This window comes from Lissotriton vulgaris, unplaced genomic scaffold (assembly GCF_964263255.1).
Source record: "Lissotriton vulgaris unplaced genomic scaffold, aLisVul1.2 SCAFFOLD_2898, whole genome shotgun sequence".
NCBI lineage: Eukaryota > Metazoa > Chordata > Amphibia > Caudata > Salamandridae > Lissotriton > Lissotriton vulgaris.
In genome coordinates this window covers 246483-268933 of record NW_028245007.1, presented here as the reverse complement: position 1 = coordinate 268933, position 22451 = coordinate 246483, and the positions used below count along the sequence as shown (strand labels likewise).

The window sequence follows — 22451 nt, the reverse complement described above, 5'->3', positions numbered from 1 at the left end:
GCTACTGCAGGCCTTACAGCTCTAAGGCAGGGTGCACAATACTACATGTGCGGACATATCTACATGAGCAGATAAGCCACTGTGATGTTTAAGTAGATCCTTAGATATTACATTACAAGTGAAATGAAAAGCCATTGTGAGACCATGTGCTAGTCACTGGTATTTAAGAGTTCCCAAGCTATATGATGTATTCACTGAAACTAGAGATGTCTGGCATCAAACATCTCATATTAATAAACCTAAACCAATTCCAGCGATCGATTTATTAATAAATGCACCCAGCGGGCACCTTAGAGGTGCCCCATGAAAACCTGCTAACTACTAGTATGCAGACTGCCTGGTATAGACCAGCCTACCATCACATATGGGTTCCTGCCTCCCTGCAGTGAGAGATTGTGCTCTTTGAGTGCAAAAACAATGCCCACTCCAGCCGGAGGTGTTCTCACCTCCTCCAAGCAGGATGGGTAAGTGATCAACATATCAAGGCAGGAGGCCTCGGAGGCCTCTGCCACCTTTGACATGCACCTAAGGCTTCACCAGACATGGGAAATGCCACCCCCACACCGGGTCCATTTGGCACCAGGACAGATGGGAAATGTAGCTAGTTAGGAAGCGTGCCCCCCTCTCACACTTGTACCACCCCTAAGATGGGCTACCTGATGTGGAGACTACTTTTAGAATTCCACCATTTTAGCTTTAGTGGAATTAGGCACTCTAAAACAAGGTTATGCCTATTTACCACAGGAGGTGGTCATATAGAAGGTGTAGACACCATAAAGATAAGTAGCCCATTGGCTACTACCGGTCACTCACTGTGACGCCCCTAAATTGAGTATTTAAGTGTAAGTAAGTAAGTATTTATTTGTTGATTAAGTAAAATCATTACAAACAAGAATAAATAAAAAGCAACCTACATAAACAAACATATACTATGCACAAAGTTATTATCATCTTAAAATGATCATCTAAAATTGCATTAATACAGTCAATTCCATAATAATGTTTAAACGTTTTACACACTGATTAAAATACAGGTATTAACTAGAGTACAATGTATTAGCAGCAATCACTGTTAAAGCAGCATTTAACTAAAGTGTCTAGTGTTAGCAGTAGGAAATACTAGTATAAATACATTTTTTGCTGTTTTCCATTTGCAAGCTATAGTAAAGTGCAACGTGCATAACTATAGTAAATTATACTAATAGACCCTTCAACTGGCATACATTTTGATTTAAACAATTCTTAAAATAAGTTTCTTTAATTATTTTGGAGCACGATAAATAGTTATTTACTCATTCTTCGCCTTTGAGTTTCTTCTCAGCAATAATAATGAACTTAACAAAGTGATAAATAAGTTTTATATTGGCCCCACTCAAACAGGTCATAATTGCTTGCCTGCATGTTCTAATTCCTAGTTCATTAAAAATTGGTTTTAGGATCAACTTCCGAGCCTCTGCCAAAGCTGGACATAAGGTTACAATGTGTGTTAGTGTTTCCTCCCTTTGACTACAAAGCCTGCAAATGCTCGATACCCATTGATTTTCCCATTTTGGTATACCATCCTTTGTCGGGTATCTTCCCAGCCTTAAATACATACATTTATTCTTAAGCCTAGGTTTTAAATGATAAGACAAGATTGAGGTGACAGCCTACCGAAAGAGTTAGCAACTGTCCAGAAATGACTTATTTTCCTTAATTCCTCCTTGTATAGTTGTTAATAATGCGGCCATTTGATTCATTTCTTTTTTTTAAACTATCCTGCTCCTCATTTCATCAGCCAAATTAGAGCAGTCAAAATTACTTATGCATACATTAAAATACAGCTGCCAATTTTTTTAATATTCCCCTTCTGAGATTTCAAGCCAGCATAACTTTGCCAGTGAACCTTCATCTGAACGGACTAATGTTAAAAGAGACTTCAAGAATGTGGATTGACGCGCCAGAGATTGGTTTTTCAAACCAAATTCCAGTCTTATGTTTGCTCGACTAATATATTTGGGAATTTTAAAAACAGTTGTATATATTCTAATCTCTATATCGTCGAGCACTTTCGCGTCTTTGCCCCTAAAGATGAATGAGCAATATTCCAAATTTGGCATTAATTTTGCTCGCATCACCTTTATCAGATGGTCGTAATTGGGGCATAATAGTTTGTCTCTTAATTTTCTAAAAGCAAATGCAAGTGAGCAACCCCTGGCTTCAAGATTGTTAAAATGCTGTCTAAAAATCAAACCATCGTCAAACGTGATTCCAAGGTATTTGTATAATTTCACATTTTCAATTACCATACCGTTAATATTCCACTCTTTAATCCTAGGCTTCCCTTTTCCCATAGTCATTATCTTTGTCTTTTTTATATTAATGGTCAGACCATTTTGTGTAACATAACCATTAAAAGAGTTAATTAACCTGTTTAATCCTATTTCTGTTTGGCTCATTAAAATCGTGTCATCTGCATATTGTATATATTTGATTTCCTGACCATGAATAAAAGGCGAATGCAAATTTATATTTATAAAATGGGCTGGTAAATCAGCCATAACAAGATTATTTAAGTGGCCCCCCCAATGCCAGGAAATTAAATTTAACGGATTGAGGACACAGAGCCGCAAGAAACAGAACTGAATACTGCTGTGGACTTTTAGCACCAAATCCTGCCTGCTGTACTAAGGCGCAACATTCGTGACCCAGCATCTCATCCTGCAGCTGAACTCCTGCCAAGAACCACGGTGGGCTGCCAGCACTTCGCAAATTGCCAGCAAATCTCCCTAGGAGTAGAGGAGCTACTCCCCTGTAGTCCACAGGCACTAAATAGCAAAGTCCTGTCTGTCGAGTTGCCCTTTCTGGCCAACCCGACGCAGCAGCTCCCCTGGAATAGGACCCTGTACTCCTGAAGGTCAGTCTGCCCCCTCCCCAAGTGAGAGGACACCAGGACCAACCAGAGCCGCACAGGACCAATACAAGGGGCACTGGGCTCCTTGCAGCAAGCCATGACAGTGTACTCAGGACTCCAAGACAAAGCAGCCGTCTGAGGACGTCAGCACCGCAGAGACCCACTTTCAGAGTGACCCAGTGTTAGAAATGGGGTCTCTAGTTGGCAGACAGTATGCACACTGTCCAAGTCGGAACCCTCACTGTAGTCAGGGTAAGAGAATCACAGAGCTAAAATAACCCCTGATCACCCACTTGGTAGCTTGGCACTCTACAAAATGAGCCCACACCAGTTTATAGAAATTGTCAAGATTTATGTGAATAAAACAAGACCAAAACATAAAAAATCCAACATGCACAAGTAAAGATATCACTTTTCAAAGGTTCAATAAGTCTTAATCCATAGAACTCAATGGATGAGTTTTTTTAGCACAAAATACCTGAGATGCGTCAAAAACAAAGAATATACGGCTTCCTTCCACTCATTCTTCACTCCTCTCCTCCTTCACCTGAGCACACCAGGGAACAGACCGAACTACCGATTAACCCGGTAGTATCCTGGCACCGTCTGATTACGCTATTGTAACGCGGTCAAAACGCGCCTGATCCTGGGCTGTCGTACCGAATACAGGCTACCACTTCCTTGCCGGTAACGAACCAGTGCACTGCCCTGGCAACTAGAGGCTTAATAACGTTAAGGCATTAATTGAATGTCCTGATGATGGTCCACATGATTAAGTAGGGGGACCGAAACGCCGTCGACCTGTCTAGCACCCTATACAAAAACTTGATTTCTATGTAATGTAATGGTGCATTCTGGATACTTCTGTACAATTGAATTTTAAACAGAAAGTGTTACTTTTGCCTTAAAAAGCCCTTCTATGTTCGTAATCTGCCTTCTGTATTTGATCTGTTAGTGTTTGGGCACAGGCTTGTGTACCACACTGGTGAATTGTTGAAGGTATTTTCGCTGTATGGATCAATTGTTCATTGAGTAAATTTAAAGACCTCTGTCCGGCTGGACATGTCGCTCCAAATATAGATTTGATTCTGTCAATATTCATTTTCTCATATATTCTTGAATGCATGGGACGGCTGTTGTTCTAAAAAGTAAAACACTGTGATGCCCTGGTTCCATACTATACAGTGGAGGCGATGTGTCGTTTCTGTAATGGCAGAGGAGGGGATGCATTGGTTCCTTATTGCTAGGCAGGGAGGTGATACGTCAGATTGCTTCCTGACAGGGGAGCTGATGCGTCAATTCTCTGCAGACAGATGAGGTGATGCGTCCATCTCTGGACACGCGGGCGCAGATCCTTAAGGCTGGGCAACATCAATGAAGAGACAGCGAAGTACAATGCTTTGAAAATCCAGACGCGCTGAGTTGATGCAGCAGCGAAGCAGGCACTGCATCAATTTCACAGACACGAAGCAGGCAATCCAGAAAGCAAAGTCCAGCCCCTTCACTCCCAGGACAGAAGCAGCAGGCCAGCACAACAAAGCAACAGGAAGAGTGTCAGTCCCTCCAAACGCATCCAGCTCTTCTTCCTGGCACAATGTCCTTTAGTTCAGATGTATTCGGATACTGGAGTGTCAGAGGTCCAATACTTATACCCCTTTCTGCCTATAAAGTAGGCAAACTTGACAGGAAAATCTTTGTAGTGCACAAGACACTGCCTTTCCCTGACCTAGGTCAAGATTCACTACACTGGGGTGGAGACAACTTTGTGTGAGGACAGGAGCAACGCTATTGAGGTGTCAGCGACAACTCTTCCCTCCACTCTAGCTCAGGAAGGCCCATCAGCCTGGTGATGGCCCATCGGGATATGCAAGGCACGCCTCAGCTGCTATTGTGTGTGTCTAGAATGAATGCACAAAAGCCCAACTGGAGCAAGACCACTGACTCATTGTCAGTGAAATTGCTCTCCCACCCTCGCAGCTCCACCATTAAGTGAGGTGCCCCTGCCCCTGCACTCTTCAGTGTTGGTGATCGAGGCCCTCCTCCACCCGCAGGTTTCCCTGCGCCTCATCCCTGGTGGTCCAGTGGACCTCTGTCTCCTTTCTTTCTTTCTGCTCCTTCACTCGTTTTTCTCCCCTTTCTATCTTTCACCTTTCTGCACCTCTGCTCTTTTGCGCCTTATTTCTGCCCATTCTCCCTTTCTCTCCCTCTGCTCCTTCACTCGTTTTCACTCGTTTTTTTACCCTTTCTATCTTTCACCTTTCTGCTCTTTTCTGCATCTCTGCTCTTTTGTGCCTTATTTCTGCTTATTTTCCCTTTTTTTCTTTATCCCTTCTTTCCTCCCTTTACCTTTCCCCGCCGCTGCTGCCCCCGCGGCCCCTCCCCCCCCAGCACGACCGGCCCAATCCAGCTCCCCTCCCCGCCTCCCAGCTGTCCAGCCCTCCCCGACCCCTACTTAATGACGGCTACTGCAGGGACAGGCGAGCAAGACCACTGACTCATTGTCAGTGAAATTGCTCTCCCACCCTCGCAGCTCCACCATTAAGTGAGGTGCCCTGCCCCTGCACTCTTCAGTGTTGGTGATCGAGGCCCTCCTCCACCCGCAGGTTTCCCTGCGCCTCATTCCTGGTGGTCCAGTGGACCTCTGTCTCCTTTCTTTCTTTCTGCTCCTTCACTCGTTTTTCTCCCCTTTCTATCTTTCACCTTTCTGCACCTCTGCTCTTTTGCGCCTTATTTCTGCCCATTCTCCCTTTCTCTCCCTCTGCTCCTTCACTCGTTTTCACTCGTTTTTTTCCCCTTTCTATCTTTCACCTTTCTGCACCTCTGCTCTTTTGTGCCTTTTTTCTGCTTATTTTCCCTTTTTTCTTTATCCCTTCTTTCCTCCCTTTACCTTTCCCTGCCGATGCTGCCCCCGCGGCCCCTCCCCCCCCAGCACGACCGGCCCAATCCAGCTCCCCGCCTGCCAGTTGTCCAGCCATCCCCGACCCCTACTTAATGGCGGCCACTGCGCGGCCGCGCCGCTGGTGCACCGAAGGCGCGTCAAAGGCAAGCACGTCTGCGCCCGTCTGCGACCCGTCTGCAACCAGCACCAGGAACCTTGGACCTCCGCCCCGCCAACGCTACGACCCAGCAGCACTCCACGCACTCAACCCAGGCTGCAACAACAACTGCAAGCTAGCAACAACAACTGCAAGCTAGCATCACCAGCCGACACCCATGGACCCTTCAGCTGTCACCGCTGCCGGCACACCTGCAGCACCGCCAAGAACACAGATCCAGCACAACCCGCCCACAAGAACACAACCAAACCGAAGACCCTGCAATGCATCCTCCTCAACGTCCGATCCCTCCACAAACACGCAACAGAAATCTGGGACCTCCTCGACAGCACCACCCCAGACGTAGCATTCTTCACCGAAACCTGGACCAACACCACCTCGGGACCGGACATCGCCATCGCCATCCCCCAAGGATACAAGATCTCCAGGAAGGACCGCCCCATCCAGCCAGGAGGAGGAATCGCCATTGTCCACAAATCCAGCCTCCGCCTGAGCACACTCCCTGACGAGTCCACAGAACTGATGGAACACCTTCACTTCAAGATACTGGCCAGCCCCACCGCCGCCCTCCGAGGAACCCTCATCTACCAACCCCCTGGACCCCGCGGGCCCTTCGCCAACTCCATCACGGACATTATCTCCACGCAGGCCATCACATCCACCAACTACACCCTGCTGGGAGACCTCAACTTCCACCTCGACAATCAACTGGACCCCAACACCACATCCCTCCTGGACAACCTCCACAACATTGGACTCCGCCAGATCGTGACCGAGCCCACGCACTCAGCAGGACACACCCTCGACCCCCTCTTCACTACAGGAAACTCCATCACCTTCAGCCACACCACCAAACTCCCATGGACCGACCATCGTTGCGTCCACTTCACCTTCAGAACACCCACCATCCACAGACACCAGCACCTGCTTCCACAAAGAAACTGGACCAAAATCACCGAAGACCAGCTCACCTCCTCACTCAACAACTCCACCCCAACCATTGCGGAAAACGACGACCCCAACACCGCAGCCCGAACCCTGCATAGATGGATCTCGGACAGCACCAACACCATAGCCCCCCTCAAGAAAAATACCCGTGCCAAGAAAGCCAGATGGTTTACCACCGAACTTCGAGAGTCCAGGCGCACATGCCGCCGCCTTGAAAAGGCCTGGAGAAACACCAAATCCACAGAAGCCCACAACAACTTCAGAGCCGCCACCAACGCCCACCATCAACTCACCAGAGAAACGAGGAAAAAAGCGATTGAAGACAGAATCTCCACCCACGCACACAACAGCAAGGAACTCTTCAGCATCATCAAGGAGTTCGCCCAACCCACCAGTGAGTCTACCGACATCCCTCCCTCACAAGACCTCTGCGACAAACTCAGCATCTTTTTCCATCACAAAATCAAGAGCATCTACGACAACTTCGACGAAGACAACCAACACACTGAACCCTCACCAACCACCCCCGACACCCGGAAACCAGCGATTGATGACTGGACAGCCCTCACCACCGAAGACACACTGAAGACAATGAAGTCAATCCACTCAGGGGCCCCCACGGACCCCTGCCCCCACCACATCTTCAACTGAGCCGCCAACACCATCGCACCCATGCTCCGCCAAACCATCAACCGCTCCCTGGCGACCGCCTCGTTCCCCGACGACTGGAAACACGCCGAGGTCAACCCCCTCCTAAAGAAACCCTCAGCGGACCCCACCGACCTCAAAAACTACAGACCCATCTCCCTGCTCCCGTTCCCAGCGAAAGTCATCGAGAAAGCCATCAACAGCCAACTCGCCACATTCATTGAAGAACACAACATCCTCGACTCCTCCCAATCCGGCTTCAGAAAAAACCACAGTACGGAAACCGCCCTCCTCGCCGTAACAGACGACATCCGCACCTTACTGGACAAAGGAGAAACAGTAGCCCTCATCCTCCTCGACCTATCAGCGGCGTTCGACACAGTCTCCCACCGCACCCTAATACGCAGACTCTACGATGCAGGAATCCAGGACAAGGCCCTCGACTGGATCTGCTCCTTCCTCTCCGGCAGGACGCACCGGGTCAGACTCCCCCCTTTCCTCTCGGACCCCACACCGCTCACCTGCGGAGTCCCCCAGGGCTCCTCCCTCAGCCCGACGCTCTTCAACGTCTACATGGCTCCACTTGCCCCCATCGTCAGAACCTACGGACTCAACATTGTGTCATATGCAGACGACACCCAGCTCATCCTCTCCCTATCCAACGAGCCCAACACCGCCAGACGCAACTTTCGAGAAGACATGGAAGCCGTCGCCAAATGGATGAAAAACAGCTGCCTTCAACTAAACACCAACAAAACAGAAGTACTCATCATGGGCCCAAACCCCGACGCCTGGAGCGACACCTGGTGGCCCACCGCCCTCGGAAACCCGCCAAGCCCCACAGACCACGCACGCAACCTGGGAATCATCCTGGACTCCGAGCTCAAAATGGACCGCCAGATCAACTCTGTCTCATCTTCCTGCTTCCACACCCTCCGCCTCCTTCGTAAGACCTTCAAATGGATCCCCCTCGAACACCGAAAGACAGTTACTCACGCCCTGGTCACCAGCAGACTCGACTACGGCAACGCACTCTACGCCGGAATAAACAAAAACCTCATCCGCAAGCTACAGAACATCCAGAACGCCGCCGCAAGACTGGTCCTCAACCTGCCAAAATACTGCCACATCTCCCAGCACCTGCGCACACTCCACTGGCTCCCCGTCGAGGCGAGAATCACCTGTAAGATGCTCACCCACGCACACAAGGCCCTCCACGGCACCGGACCAGCATACCTGAACAGCCGACTCAAATTCCACGCACCCCAAAGGACCCTACGATCAGCCCAGCTTTCCTACGCCGTGGTCCCCCGCACCAGAAAGACCAGATCAGGAGGCCGCTCCTTTTCCTTCCTCGCGGCCAAAGCATGGAACGCCCTTCCGCTCCACCTCAGACAGACAACATCGCTCCCCATCTTCGCAAGAAACCTCAAAACCTGGCTCTTCGACAGACCCCCTCCTTGATGGAATGGAACCTGCACCCCCCCCACCCCTAGCGCCTTGAGACCCTTACGGGTGAGTAGTCGCGCTTTAACAAACTCCTGATTGATTGATTGATTGAACTGTCAGCAAACCCAGACGTGGATTGAAGAGGCAGGCAGAGGCACAGAATGGTTAAGCAAGAAAATGCCCATTTTCTAAAAGTAGCATTTTCAAACACGCAATTTAAAAACTAGTGAGAAACGAAATTAGCAGTATTTCACTATTACAACATGTAAAACACACAAACACGTGTCCTACCTTTTAGATACACTGCACCTTGCCCATGGGGCTGCCTTGGGCCTACCTTAGGGGTAACTTACATGAAGTAAAAGGGAAGGTTTGGGACTGGCAAGTGGGGACACTTGCCAAGTCGGAATGGCCGTTTAAAACAGACACTGTAGTGGCAAATCGGAAACGTATTTGCAGAGCTACTAATGTGGGTGGCACAATCGGTGCCATAGGCCCAGTAGTAGCAATTTGCTGGCCCTGGGCACACCTGGTGCATTTTTACCAGGGACTTACTAGTACATCAAATAGGTCAATCATGGATAAACCAATCACCAATACAATTTACACAGGGAGCACTTGCACTTTAGCACTGGTCAGCAGTGGTAAAGTGCCTAGAGTCCTAAAACCAGCAAAAACGAAATGCAGCACACAGTCAATAACAGGTGGTCAGAAACAAAAAGACAGGAGAAATCACCCGGCTGTCCTGAGTTTTGCAACCTCAATTGGCGAGACCAATGACCGCAAGCCCTAGGATGCACAGTTTTCCCATGTCCCTTAACTGCGCAAGCAGGACTGGACTACTGAAACTCCTGGGTGGATCTTTATATAGTTCACATGGATCCATCTATTCACAAAAATGGTGGCATGTACTTAGTTGTCAAATTCACCCAAAGATACCACTCTCCCTATTCTCTCACTCTCAAAAACATTAAATGCTTAACTGCAGTGCCATTGGTGCGCCATGTTTAGAGCACATCCCCAAACCATATGTAACAACTCTCATATAGACCACTCCACAAACAAGACCTTTACCGACCATAGACACAGAAAGGGCGCAAAGGAACTCAAAGCAAAATAGGAGTAGTTTGTGACCCAAGAGATATTAAGTGCTACAATACACATTTAAACCATATGCACTGTGCACAATATTCAGCAAGAATGTGCCCTTTGTGATATTACCTCTACCCGGTCAAGAAACGTTAACATTTAGTACACAAACAATTAAGGACATGTTATGTTTTATCTGAAGATGGCTGTCCATTCGATCTATTCTTTTAAAATGGTTTATAGTCTAAAATAGCTTGAGATAAAGTTGCATCTGTTGGTTCCAAGAGTGGGTTAAACCCTTTTTTCAATACTATTTAATCAGAGGTCTTGAAATGGAACTAATGGAAAAGCTTTTTTAGCTGAAGGTGGATTGCCTCAGTTATTTCGGCAATAGCCATGATCATGTGCATTTCTTTTTCTGCATAAGGATAAAACATTAGGCACCAACAAAGAGGCATATCACGTTATGCTCAGCACCAGGATTAGCCTCAAGAATCTGCTTAAAAAGTTGTTGTGGAGAGGTGTCCAAGATGGCGGCGATGTAGGTCGCACCTCTTGGAGCTCCGCCGGACCTCAGGCCCAGAAGCACCTCAGTGAGGGAGTTTGGTGTCCGGATCAACTGAAGAGAGACGGCAAATCGGCTGACAGCGGATGGAGCAAACTGTGGAGCAGCGGTGGCCGCGGAGCCAGGACGAACATGATCCACCAAGAACAAGGCGGATCCGATCTGGGAGACGTGAGGGGCCTGACTCTGAGGCCTTCAGGAGAGTGGCGTACTGCGGCGGGCTCCCTTGAGCTTGGGACCGGTCAAGGTTGCGGATCGTGCCGCGGTGAGGAAGAGGAGGTCTGCAGGCCCCCCTGACAGCATTAGTTGTGGCGAGTAACGACGCTGGGGCTAGAGAGTGGAGGAGGGGGAGGGGAAGCGGCCCATAGCTTGCTGTGTTGCGGGAGAGAGTCCTTGCTCGCAGCTATTTTCCCTAGCGTCCTGTGCCTGTTTGCAAGCCTGGTTCCCTTGTAGTCACTGGTTGGAGATAACCTGCAGGAATACCCCTGACGCGCTCCCCCCCCTTCTGTGACAGTGGAGTAGAGTTTGAGCACCGGGGGACTCCTTAGTGATGTCCGTGAATCGGGAGTGCTATGAAAAAGCCCCCCCCTGTGGCTCAGGCTTGAAGCCCACATAGGATTCCCCTTAGGCCCACCGAGACAAGTGCACTTAGGGAGAGCGGTGGCAAACCCTGGCAACTCAGACTCCCTCCCCCATCACAGTTGGAATCCTTTCTAAGATCCTGCACCAGGCCGGCTGCCCCCTACCCCCAGCGATACCACAACTCTAGAACTAGAGGCGAGGGCCCTGTAATGCAGCCTAATGTGGCAGATTGATAGTGAACTGGCCTGCCCCGCCTCTGCTGTGCACTGAGACTGGAAATTGCCACCCCCCCCCTTTTTTTTTTACACGAGTTAAGTTGGAGACAGACCAACCCACGTTAGACTGCCCAGCGGAACCTGTGAAAGGTGGCCATTGGGAGTAGCAGGACGGCTGTCTCACGGCGGGGGACATGGACCATAAAAAGCATGTCCACCCACAGCCAGATGAACAAAGACCCCTCAGTAAAGGACATGTTTGCCCGCTCAAACACGAAGAAGGCAGACAACGCGGGAAAACGAAGACCAGGGGGACCAGAGAGGGTTGGTGGTGGGGAGGGGGCCTGGAGCAGCCCCCGCTCAATCAGGCATTAATGGAACACCTGTTTAGCACCCTTCGAGATGACTTTGCGGAGCTCAAGCTCAACATTGCCTTGGACATCAAGGGAATTAGGCAAGATGTCACTGTCCTCGACCAAAGGATGGACTCGGTGGAGAGGAAGTATGACGCCCGAAAGAAGGAAATAGAGGACCACCGTAGGGAGCTTTTGAAACGCCGGGACCAGAACTCAGAACTGCGCTACCAGATAGAGGGCCTAGAAAGCCAATCTATATGCTCCAACGGAATATTCAAGGGAGTTCCAGCTCGGGCCGTCCCGTCTGACTTGAAAGGATTTGTGATCTGCCTCTTCAAACATGTGACACCCTCTTTGCAGGATCAGGAGATAGTCTTGGAGCGCATGCTTCAGGCCGGGACGCCACCGACCAAGCCGGGCCAGCCCCTAGACAGTCTCACTTGCCTGCAGTACTACAGGCAGGAGGCGACAATAATGGCGGCGTCAGAGACATGAGATACATCGAATTTGAGGGATTCAAGGTTGGACTGTTTCAAGATCAGGCTCTGACAAAGGACACCGATGCCTCTAACTGATCATCTCCGAGCACAGGAGATCCGCTACCGGTGGGGGCTACTGTTTGTGTGGAAGGAAGAAACCCGGTCGATTGGCACCTTAGTGGATGCCTCTGTCTTATAAGAAATGCTCATTGCCTGAAGTGACATACAGCCACTTTTGTTGGGTTTCTTTTTTTTTGTTTATTTTATGCAAGGAAAAGCAGAAAATACAAATCAAATATTGCACAATGATACAATCAGATGCATGAGTTCGTCAGACACTATTATCATACTACATATCATATAACAAATCATATCTGGAGCATCGCCAAAGCCTAAATCCATTCAGTGATGGGTGCCCATATCTTTACTCCGATACCCCTCCTCTTAAGCCCTTTAGTTTTATAAATAGCCAATTCTATATTATACATTAACAGTAATCTTTCACGCCAACTGAAAAAAGAGGGGGGATCGGAATTAATCCAGTCTCATGTAATACAAGCTCGTATTACAGCCATACAAATAAAAAGAAAGCAAATTGTAGCTTTTGGTCTTGGTTGACCCACAATTCCTGGGCTACAGCCAATCAATACCATCTCAGCAGTTATGCTAATTGTACGTTTCAAGATTACCCCCAGAAAAAATTCAATATGCTGAAAAAATTCAGCAAGCTTAGGGCACTGAAAAAACATATGTACCGCATCAGCGGCATGCAAGCCACATCTATTACATTTAGTCCCCGTTGTCATGCTCCATATAGAAATCTTACTAGGAGTGTAATATGTCATGTATACACATAAAGTATTGTGATTTCATCATCCCAGTTATAAGAACTCGATTGGCTAACATGACCGATTCAAGAATATTGATTTCAGGTATCCCCAGCTTTTTTACCTATTTTACTTGACAGTTTTCCAAATCATCAGGAAATTCCTGCATCAAACACGAATACAATATAGCAATCGATGTCTTTTTTGCCAATTGCTCAATAAGGGGGATTTTACTCATTCGATGATCTAATGATGGCCCTGCATTCTGTAAAAAGCTACGTATTTGCAAGTACTTAAAAAAATAATTTTTTGATAAATCAAAGTTAATTTGTAACTCATTAAAGGAAGCTAAGTGACCTTCTTTAAACAAATCCCCTAAATAACATATTCCTTTAGTGCCCCATCTAATAGCTACTAAATCACAAAAGATATGGGGTAATAAGCCAGGTGCTGAAAAAAGGTGTATATGTGTTCAATTTTGTAATACCCAGATGACGCCGGACAGTTTGCCAGACGTCATTTGCTGCTTTTAGAGTCTTAAATTTAGTCTTCTTGAAGTAACTAGGTTCAATTACCTTCAAGAAGCACGCTTTCATCTCTTCGCCCATAACTAACTCATAGATTGATGGAGTGTTACAAAAAGGGATCCAAGCTTTATCCCCAATTATTAGTGGGCTAATAGATTGAAGCAGGGCTCGAAAAATCAATAAAAATGCACAAGACCTGCAGGTCTAGTAAACCACAAAATCTCCTCGACCTAACTGAAAGGCACTTGACCTCAAACTCTGAAAACTGAGCAAATGTGACAAGTTAAAAGATTTAAAAGCATTGTTATCGCTCATTTACTTTGTGAGAAATAAAGATGCCCTTAAATCTCGCTATCTTGTTACATTTCCTCTACTTTCAGAGGCAGAGGTCAAGTGTCAGTTTGTATTCCTACTCGCCAGAAAGGGCGAGTAGGACCTAAAAATAGCTCGACCTTAATCAATCTCGTTGTCGAGTGAATTATTCGAGCCCTAGATTGAAGAGTCGCTGCAATATAATAAAAAAAGAAATACGGGATATTCCCCCACCACACTCTTTAGGATGAATCATCTTTTTATAAGCTTAGTGCTGTTGCTTGTAACCCCACTGAAATCTCGAAGTTGTCCTTTCTAGCAGGGGGAAATTCAATGGGTATTGTACGGATCATATACACAAATTTAGGTAAGATTAACATTTTTAATACATTAGCTCTCCCGTGTAATGATAAATGAAGGTGATCTAACCTTTCTAATAAAACATTGATTTAGCCACTGCAGGATTAATATTCAATTCAGGGATATTAGAGAGTGGGAGTGAGATCTTGATTCCCAAATAAGTAACTTCTGGGACAAGTGGAATATTAATGGGCGGATTATCCCCAGTATATAAAATCTGAGTTTTGGAAAGATTCAACTTATACCCAGAAAAGGACCCAAACTGTACAGCTAGATCGTTAATAGCTGGCAACGCAGTCTCAATATCTGTTGTAACAACCACAATGTCGTCAGCATAAGCTAAGGCTTGATAGTTTGTCTGGGCTAAATAGATTGGTTTTATTTTTTCTTCCAAGTTTAAACGATTAATAAAAGGATCAATATAAAACGCAAAAAGTAACGGGGAGCACGGACACCCTTGTCGCGTACCATGGGTGATTAAGAATGGGACCAAAGTTTGAGCATTCAGACGAATATATGCAGTAGGGGCAAGATACATAGTCCTTAAAGCGGTTAGGATACCTGGGCCCAGTCCTTTCTAGTTAAAATGTCCCACATATATGGCCATGCGACCCTGTCGAATGCTTTCTCAGCATCCAACAGGGTTATGCCGATATTAGAGCGGGTTGCCTGAGCCCAATCCAAGAAAGTGATCAAACGGCGGATATGGTCCGCTGTGTCATGTGCAGGAATAAACCCATGCTGACATTTTGACACAAGTGGTGTAATGATTCTAGAGAGTCGTGAGGCTTAGATCTTAGAATAGGCCTTGCTATCAGTGCTGATCAGGTGAAATAGGATGGAATGAGGACGGAGTCACAGGGGATTTATCCTTTTTGGGAAAAACAGTAATTATTGATTCTTGCCAAGATGGTGGAGCCGTTCCTTTTTGGGCCTCTGAAAACAATATAATTAGCTCTGGTTTTAAAATAAAGCGAAAAGACCTAAAAAACTCAAGAGGAATAGCATCGGGTCCAACAGCTTTACCAGAAGCTAGTGACATTAAGGATAGTTCTATTTCTTCCCACGTAATGGGTAAATCCAATTGTTCTGCCTCTTCTAATGATAAGGTGGTATTAGGTAGGGAATCAATGAAGTCAGTTACCCTTCCTTCAATGTCTCTAGAAACATCATCCGTATATCATCATCAGTTTATTAATTACAATAGAATTCGCGAAAAAACCTTAATAAATATCTGATGGGTTATAATGCAACTTCCCTGAGTCATCCATGATCTTATCTATATTAGCAGCTACCGCCTTCTGTCTAAGTGCTTTGGCTAAAAGGTTTCCAGAATTTTCCCCCACTTCATACAGCTCCGATCTATAGGCTGCTATTTGTTGAGCCAATTTCGTAGCGAAGCCCTGATGAATCCTAGCTTTCTGTACCGCTAAATACTTTGAAATGTTCTCAATACAGGTCCCTCTACTACATGTCATCATTAATTTAATTTCAATATCTCGCAGCTTGATCATCTCTCCTTAGTCCGCCTTCCTAGTTTCCCCCTGCTTATTAAGTGAATAGGTTAAAGTTTCTCCTCGAACCCCTGATTTAAAGGCATCCCATATAATCCCAATTGAAGCTGAGCCTCTATTATTATCAAAAAACTCAGGGATCCACTTACCCATGTGTTCAATATAAAGGGGGTCGAAGAGAAGCATCCGCTCGAAGGAACAAGGCTTCGGAGATTGTCTAAAGTTGATGTCTACGTTAAGGGTTATAGGGTTATGGTCGGAGATTAGTTTGGGGATAATTTCAAATCTAAGTTTTACAGTAGTATTGATAAATCCAGCCGAAGCAAAGAAATAGTCTAGCCGAAAATGCTTCTGGTGCGGAGCAGAAAAAAAAGCTTTACGTACCCTACGTCCACTAACCCAAATTCATCAATAATACCTTTAGAGGCTTTAAACACATTTTTCTTCCTGCCTGCATATAGACCAATACTAGATAGGTCATATGTCCCATCCAGATGTAGATTAAAATCCCCGCATAAGACTAATGGAGAGTGCCATGATGCTAACTCAATACTCAATTGATTCAACACAACCGGATCGTCAGCATTGGACCCGTAGATATAACATATGGTCAGCAATGTAGCCTCCAATCGTAATTCCATGATCACCCAACGACCCAGCGGATCTTCTTTAACTCGTCTACATTGCCCCAACCCATACCGCTTTAGAATAGCAACTCCTCTTGTAGTAGAGCCTTGACGAGTACAACCTACTAATTCTAATCCTAATTCTTTATACCAGCTTCTGCTCTTCCAAGGTATATGAATTTCTTGAATACACAAGACGTTGATTCTCATAGTTTTCAGTTTTTGAGCTTTTATACCCTTTTTCCTTTTATCATTGAGGCCACAAATGATCCACTTTTGTTGGGTTTCTAACGCACAAATGGAGCTATACAGCGCTTAAATAAACCCTTGCTAACAGACACCTCAGAGATCTGCACACTAAAATGTAACATATTGTGAGCTACTGTTGCTCCAGTGAGTAAAAACCTTTCGGTTCTGGGATACAGCAAAACAAATTACATGTTTTCTTTGTTCAGTGGATGGTCAAAATCACCAGTGATCTGGTTCTCCCAAAACAATTTAGGAAGCAAGACAGTGGATTCGATTTTCTCCCCTATCCCCATCCCGGTGGCAACAAAATACATAAACTGCTACATTTACATTACAATTAAAAAGTCGACAAAACAGGCCCATACCCTGACGATTTTTTCTAATCCGCTTTGCTTGCAGAATCTGTTTTTTGCATTCAGCTATTTTTTCATGAGCAGCCGCAATGCTACTTTCTAGGAGAAAAAGAAATATGAATTAAAGACAGTAACATATTGAAAGATAGCACTGGTATAAAATGAACAAATTTATGAAAAATATGATACTAATCAGGCAGGAGCACACAACAGCTTGAGGCAATTGGTTATTCAAATATCCATTAATTTCTGATTCATGCTGAGACTGACTGGTTAATTGATGCTACTAAGAGCCCTATACAAGTATAGGTGCTATTTATTGCACCTGGTAAATAACGATATCATGAGGATGGTTATTTATTGGGTGCGATAAATGGAACCTATTACAAGTTTCTGGGGATTAACAAGTGGATTTTGGTGTTTAACGCACCAAAACTGGTTTGATAAGGTAAGTACCATAAGGCTTTCCCCTGTTAAATTTCGGCAGTATGACCTGTCGAAACTTAACAAAGGGTGAGGTATTTTACGCATTTGATAATTAATGCATTAAATAACACTCTACTCGTAATTCTGACTTGTGAGTAAACAGGGGTATACGCACCAGTCAGAAAAAAATTACAGGGTAACCAGACCCTCAGTATTGCTTTCATGTTTCATCAGGTGAACTTTATCATAATTCTTTACCCAACAGAGGCAGAACATAAGGCCTGTAGGAGCTAACGTGAAACCGCATAAACAGGAAATATATTATGAAACACTGTCATATTAAAAGTTACTAAGATGTATATGGAAAATGCAAGGGAGTAGGATACCAGATGTCTAATAAGATGGTAACACAATTATACTTAACCATGGGACTACCCAATGTATAGGCACTTAAGCATGCAGTAATAAAAAATATAATCGTATAACAGGCAGAAAATCAAATTTAACATATGGACAAACACTCTTTGGGAAATTAAAAAGCAAAACAAGAGATCAGAACAATTAAGCTATTTCTGAAAGGAAATGCTTTTCGGGGCCCATCATGGTCCTTCATTACCTTTGGGGGGATAAAAACAGCAACTAAAAAGTGTCTTTTTCCATTGATAAATGCCAATGTCTTCCAGGACACAAACAAAACATTGAATTAGTATCATGAAAAGGAAAATGATAGAATATTGAGCTATAATGCCCATACACAATAACACGGAAGAAGAAATTAATGTGAAGTGCACCTAAAAAACAAGCAACGTCAGCAGGAGTATAAAGAGTCTACAAGTTGAGTGGTATGTAGCATAAACACCCCACTTCACTACTTTATCTCCAGAGGGATGCACCGCTGGTAATCTCTATTAAGCAGCAGAGAGATACCAGCACAAATCTCTACTTTTTGTGATTCCCCCTTATTACTGGAGGGGCTTGGGTGGCTGCCTTCTGCTATGAACAGTTTGTTTCTCTCTGGTGGGCAATGCCATAAAAGTGACTGCTGTACATAGTCCTTGGTTTCCATCAGCCTGTACGCCTCTTGGACGAGCAGTAGGCATATTGACTCCCTTACTCGTTACTTGCAGAATAGCAGGTACTCTTCAATTAGAGTCCTTTACATAGTTACACCTAAGACAAGACCACCTGCAATCGGCCAGTCCAAATCTGCAGATCCACTGCCGGACCTTGCCATACCTTACTCAAGAGAGCGCATACTGCAACACCAACAGGTAGATACACTATTCCAGCAGGCAGCTTTGCTATCTCAATTTAGAAAAGATGACCTTCTGTACCATGCAGGGTTCATCTATAGCTAAACCTGCACAAACCTCCATGCCAGAAAACATGCTGCTCACGCTACCCATGGGACGTCAGCTCAAAACATACGAGCAGATTTGCCCTGAAAAAAGCTCAAAGAATAACAAGAGCTTGCCATTTCTGCTGCTCTGATTAACTGTCATTTGCTGGTTAAACACCAATGGAATACTGCATATGCTAACCTTGGGAGGCGGACATATTTTTTTTCTGGCAGAAATGTAGTTGCAGGACTCAGCCTCGGCCTTGGTCAATGCCATCTCAAATGGCTTTAAAATCTTATATCGGAAATGGCGTTTACAAGAAGGGGGACTGCAACTGTGATTTTTCCAAGAAACGCTATTTCTGAAAGTGATGATTTATTGGGATGCGCACTTCCCTGTCTTCCAGGTGCGTATCTGTAATCTCTCTTAACAATTGATATCAGTTGCTTTGGTTGGATGAATGCAAAAACCACAGTTGATGGACAGAATGCAGAACAATGTCATACATTCACCCCAGTACAGAGATCTGGGCCTAAATCCATCGTTTTTTTGCACTCCACACCACCCCAGTTCAGACATGGCCATATGCAAATCAGCCTTGACCCTGTGCCTCATGGGAACAGTCCAGCCCGAACTGCCAAGCCATGTCTTTCCTGGACCAGAATCAAGCATCCTAGGACCGTTTTAAATATTGCATAGAGGTAAATAAGACTGTTACCCATGGGGCAATCCCCTGTGACAACAAACGCCCTGTGAGTGGAATGCATAGGGCATCCCCCCTCTTCCAGCTGCCAAAGTAAATATTCTAAACAACAACACAACTGCCAGTACTGGATATGATTTATCTGATTTTTAGAGTAACCCCTATGGACAAGACATAAAGGTACGGTTTTTTTTATTTTTATTTATTTATTTGCGTCACTAGTTTATTCATTTATTTTTATACTAGTGGAACAGAAATTATTTTCATAAGCAAACAATTTTCAGGTGTATATACAAGAAATTTGCAATAAAAATATTACAATGAAAACGCACTATACAAAACAATTTATACACTATTTACAACACATCCAAACTTTCACTTTGGCCAAACCATTCATCCATCTACATTCATACCACAAAGCAGAAAATACTGGGGGCCTAGTGTCAAACAATATAAGTACATATAGCCATATAAACAATGTGTGCTGATGATAATTACTGTAAAACACAGTCACAATAGTGTTAATCCTATTTAGTATACACTATTTATATTCTACTTTCAATTTGACAGAAGGACCCAAAAACTGGTCGACGCGTTTCGAACTCCCCAATGCGGAGTTCTCCTCAGGACCAACAATCTTGTTATAAGACAAAAAGCCAATCTTCCTAGTAGATGGCATGCAGCCAATCGGCCACTCTTTTGAGGCTCATGTAAGATTTTATCGAGTGTTTGAGTCGTATATGCTGTAATCATTCATTGTTAGGCGCCCGTTTGACGCTGGCGTCCTGCTAAGGTTCAGCAGAGCCGTATGTGCTCGTCCGTAGTCACTTTCTCGTAATCCGCGTAAATATTCTGGCAGAAGTGCTGGACTGGGAAGTTTCAATAAAGGTCTTGCCTTGGCAAACACCTGCTTACTGCAGCTTTACACACTGAAGCAAGTGCTCCTGTTCTGTGTAAGCCTACACACAGTCTCGTGTTCTTGGCATGGTGTCCAAAATAAAACTACTGCTATGACCTCGATATGGACCTGCCAGCATACCTAGAGGCTAACTGATAGTTAGCTCAGAACTTCAGTCAAAGTAGATTGAGGACAACCCAAGTTGAAACACGTTTTGAGGCAGACAGATCTGCGCTGGCTGGCTGTGGAGCAGAGCATCCAATTTAAGTCTCTCTGCCCTATCTGTTCCATTTTCTGGGTTACAGATATTAGAGGTGGCTACAGTGATTCACTCACATTATTTGAAAAAGCTTCTACTGGTATTGCAACCAATACCTGCTGCAAATTCCTCAAATTAGGAGGGCGCGGTTAGGTAAACGTTTTCATTCACTAACTGGCTCCAGAGGTTTGGAAGAGTTCGCCCATAAAACTGAGAAGAATTGAGAATCACTGTAGGTTTATAGAAACAATTTAAACCTTTTGGTTTTCTTATTTTTTGTTTGCTGGGTTTGTTGCGCCTCTTTATTATCTGCTCAGCCTCCAGGAATCAGTTGTTGCACGTGCACTTTATAATGAGTTTCTCTGGGACAACTAGGATAATACATTTACAGTAATTCTGTTCTCATTTGCAACATGGGTCAATCAGAATGATTATCAAAGCAACGACTAACAGGCGGTCAGATTAATTTAGTTGTAATGATTACAAAGCATATTTTATAAGCGAGTGAAATTGGCCCTTCAAATCATTTTAATTTGACTTTTGTCAACCAGTTATCCAAAAGCTTCCATAACGAGAGTGGGTGGGAGGTTTTCTTTTCGAAATTCAACACACTACAAATCTATATGTAATCCGCCGGCTCACTTCACTCAATCCATAATGATTTTAATGCTTTGTCTGTCAAATCACTTTGAAGACCAATAACAATATGGCTAACAGAACCAATGAAACAAAACAAATGTAAGCACGCTTAAAAGAAAATATAGGCAAGAGAAAGAAAATATTCTCAGTGGAGAATAATACTTCACCACAGATAAATAGCACAATGAACTATATTCAAAGCATGCTTTAATGTGAAATGGTTATGTTACTGGTAAAGGATTAAGAGCTCTTTCTTTGCTGACCCATACCAGTTGTGCAATCTGCATGGACAGTACTGTTTGGCCTTTAGCTTCCATAACAAAAAGGGAAAGAAATACATGAGCGCCCTTTTCAAATACACACAGCACTGTCCAAGGGACCAATGGTGATATGGTTGCACCTAGAGGCGCAACTAGAGCCAAATTTCGGGTGGGCTAAGAAAAAATTTCGGGGGTGGGGGGGCTGAACCTTTAATCAGTAGGCAGAGTGGAGCTGCAGGGGCTCTTAGAAGGGGTGAAACAACTGCAAGGCCTAATTAACATTCAAATGGTCTTTTAAAGACCTGTGAAACGTTCGGGTGCGGCTCTGTGTGTGCCTGGGATATGTCTCATCCCGGGCGGCAACACACGACGGGGGAGGGGGGGGGGGGGGGGGGCTGAAGCCCGGTGAGTTCAATGGGTGTTGCATGCCTGGTTGCACCTAAGGTTACTGTATACCGGACATACACATCCAGTGAAAAGGTGCAAATCCTTAAAAGTAGGCTTCCATGCGCTCACAAGGAATAACACGTGCAGACCTTGCACTCACTTGCAAGAGTGACATTTCAGCAGCCATTATTTTTCCACACATTGGAATTAACCCTTCACCTCTGAAAATAAAACAGTTGAGACGATACTCAGTGGGAAAACATGGGTCTACCCTAGAAAAAGTAATTAGGATGAAATAGAAAAAGCTCAGTTATATATTTTTTTTAAATATCCTAAATAAACTGGTGACTGCTGGCACACAAAACTGCCACTATTTCAGAGCTGGACGAGATTGTGGGCTGTCACTGGGAAGTGATAAGACACAACTGGAACTGTGAGCCTAGACTTGAAGTGTAGTCATCCTCATGGAAAACAGATTAAATGCCGACTGA

The 22451-nt window shown here is 45.0% G+C and overlaps 1 protein-coding gene across 1 annotated transcript in view; it reads right to left on the bottom strand.

Moving 5' to 3' along the window:
* LOC147666668 (THO complex subunit 7 homolog) overlaps window positions 1-22451 on the bottom strand; it is a 76825-nt gene that overhangs the window by 8479 nt on the left and 45895 nt on the right. The window contains exon 4 of the mRNA XM_086948983.1: window positions 17061-17147. Coding sequence (XP_086805109.1) covers window positions 17061-17147 — 87 coding nt within the window. The remainder of the gene's footprint in view (window positions 1-17060; window positions 17148-22451) is intronic.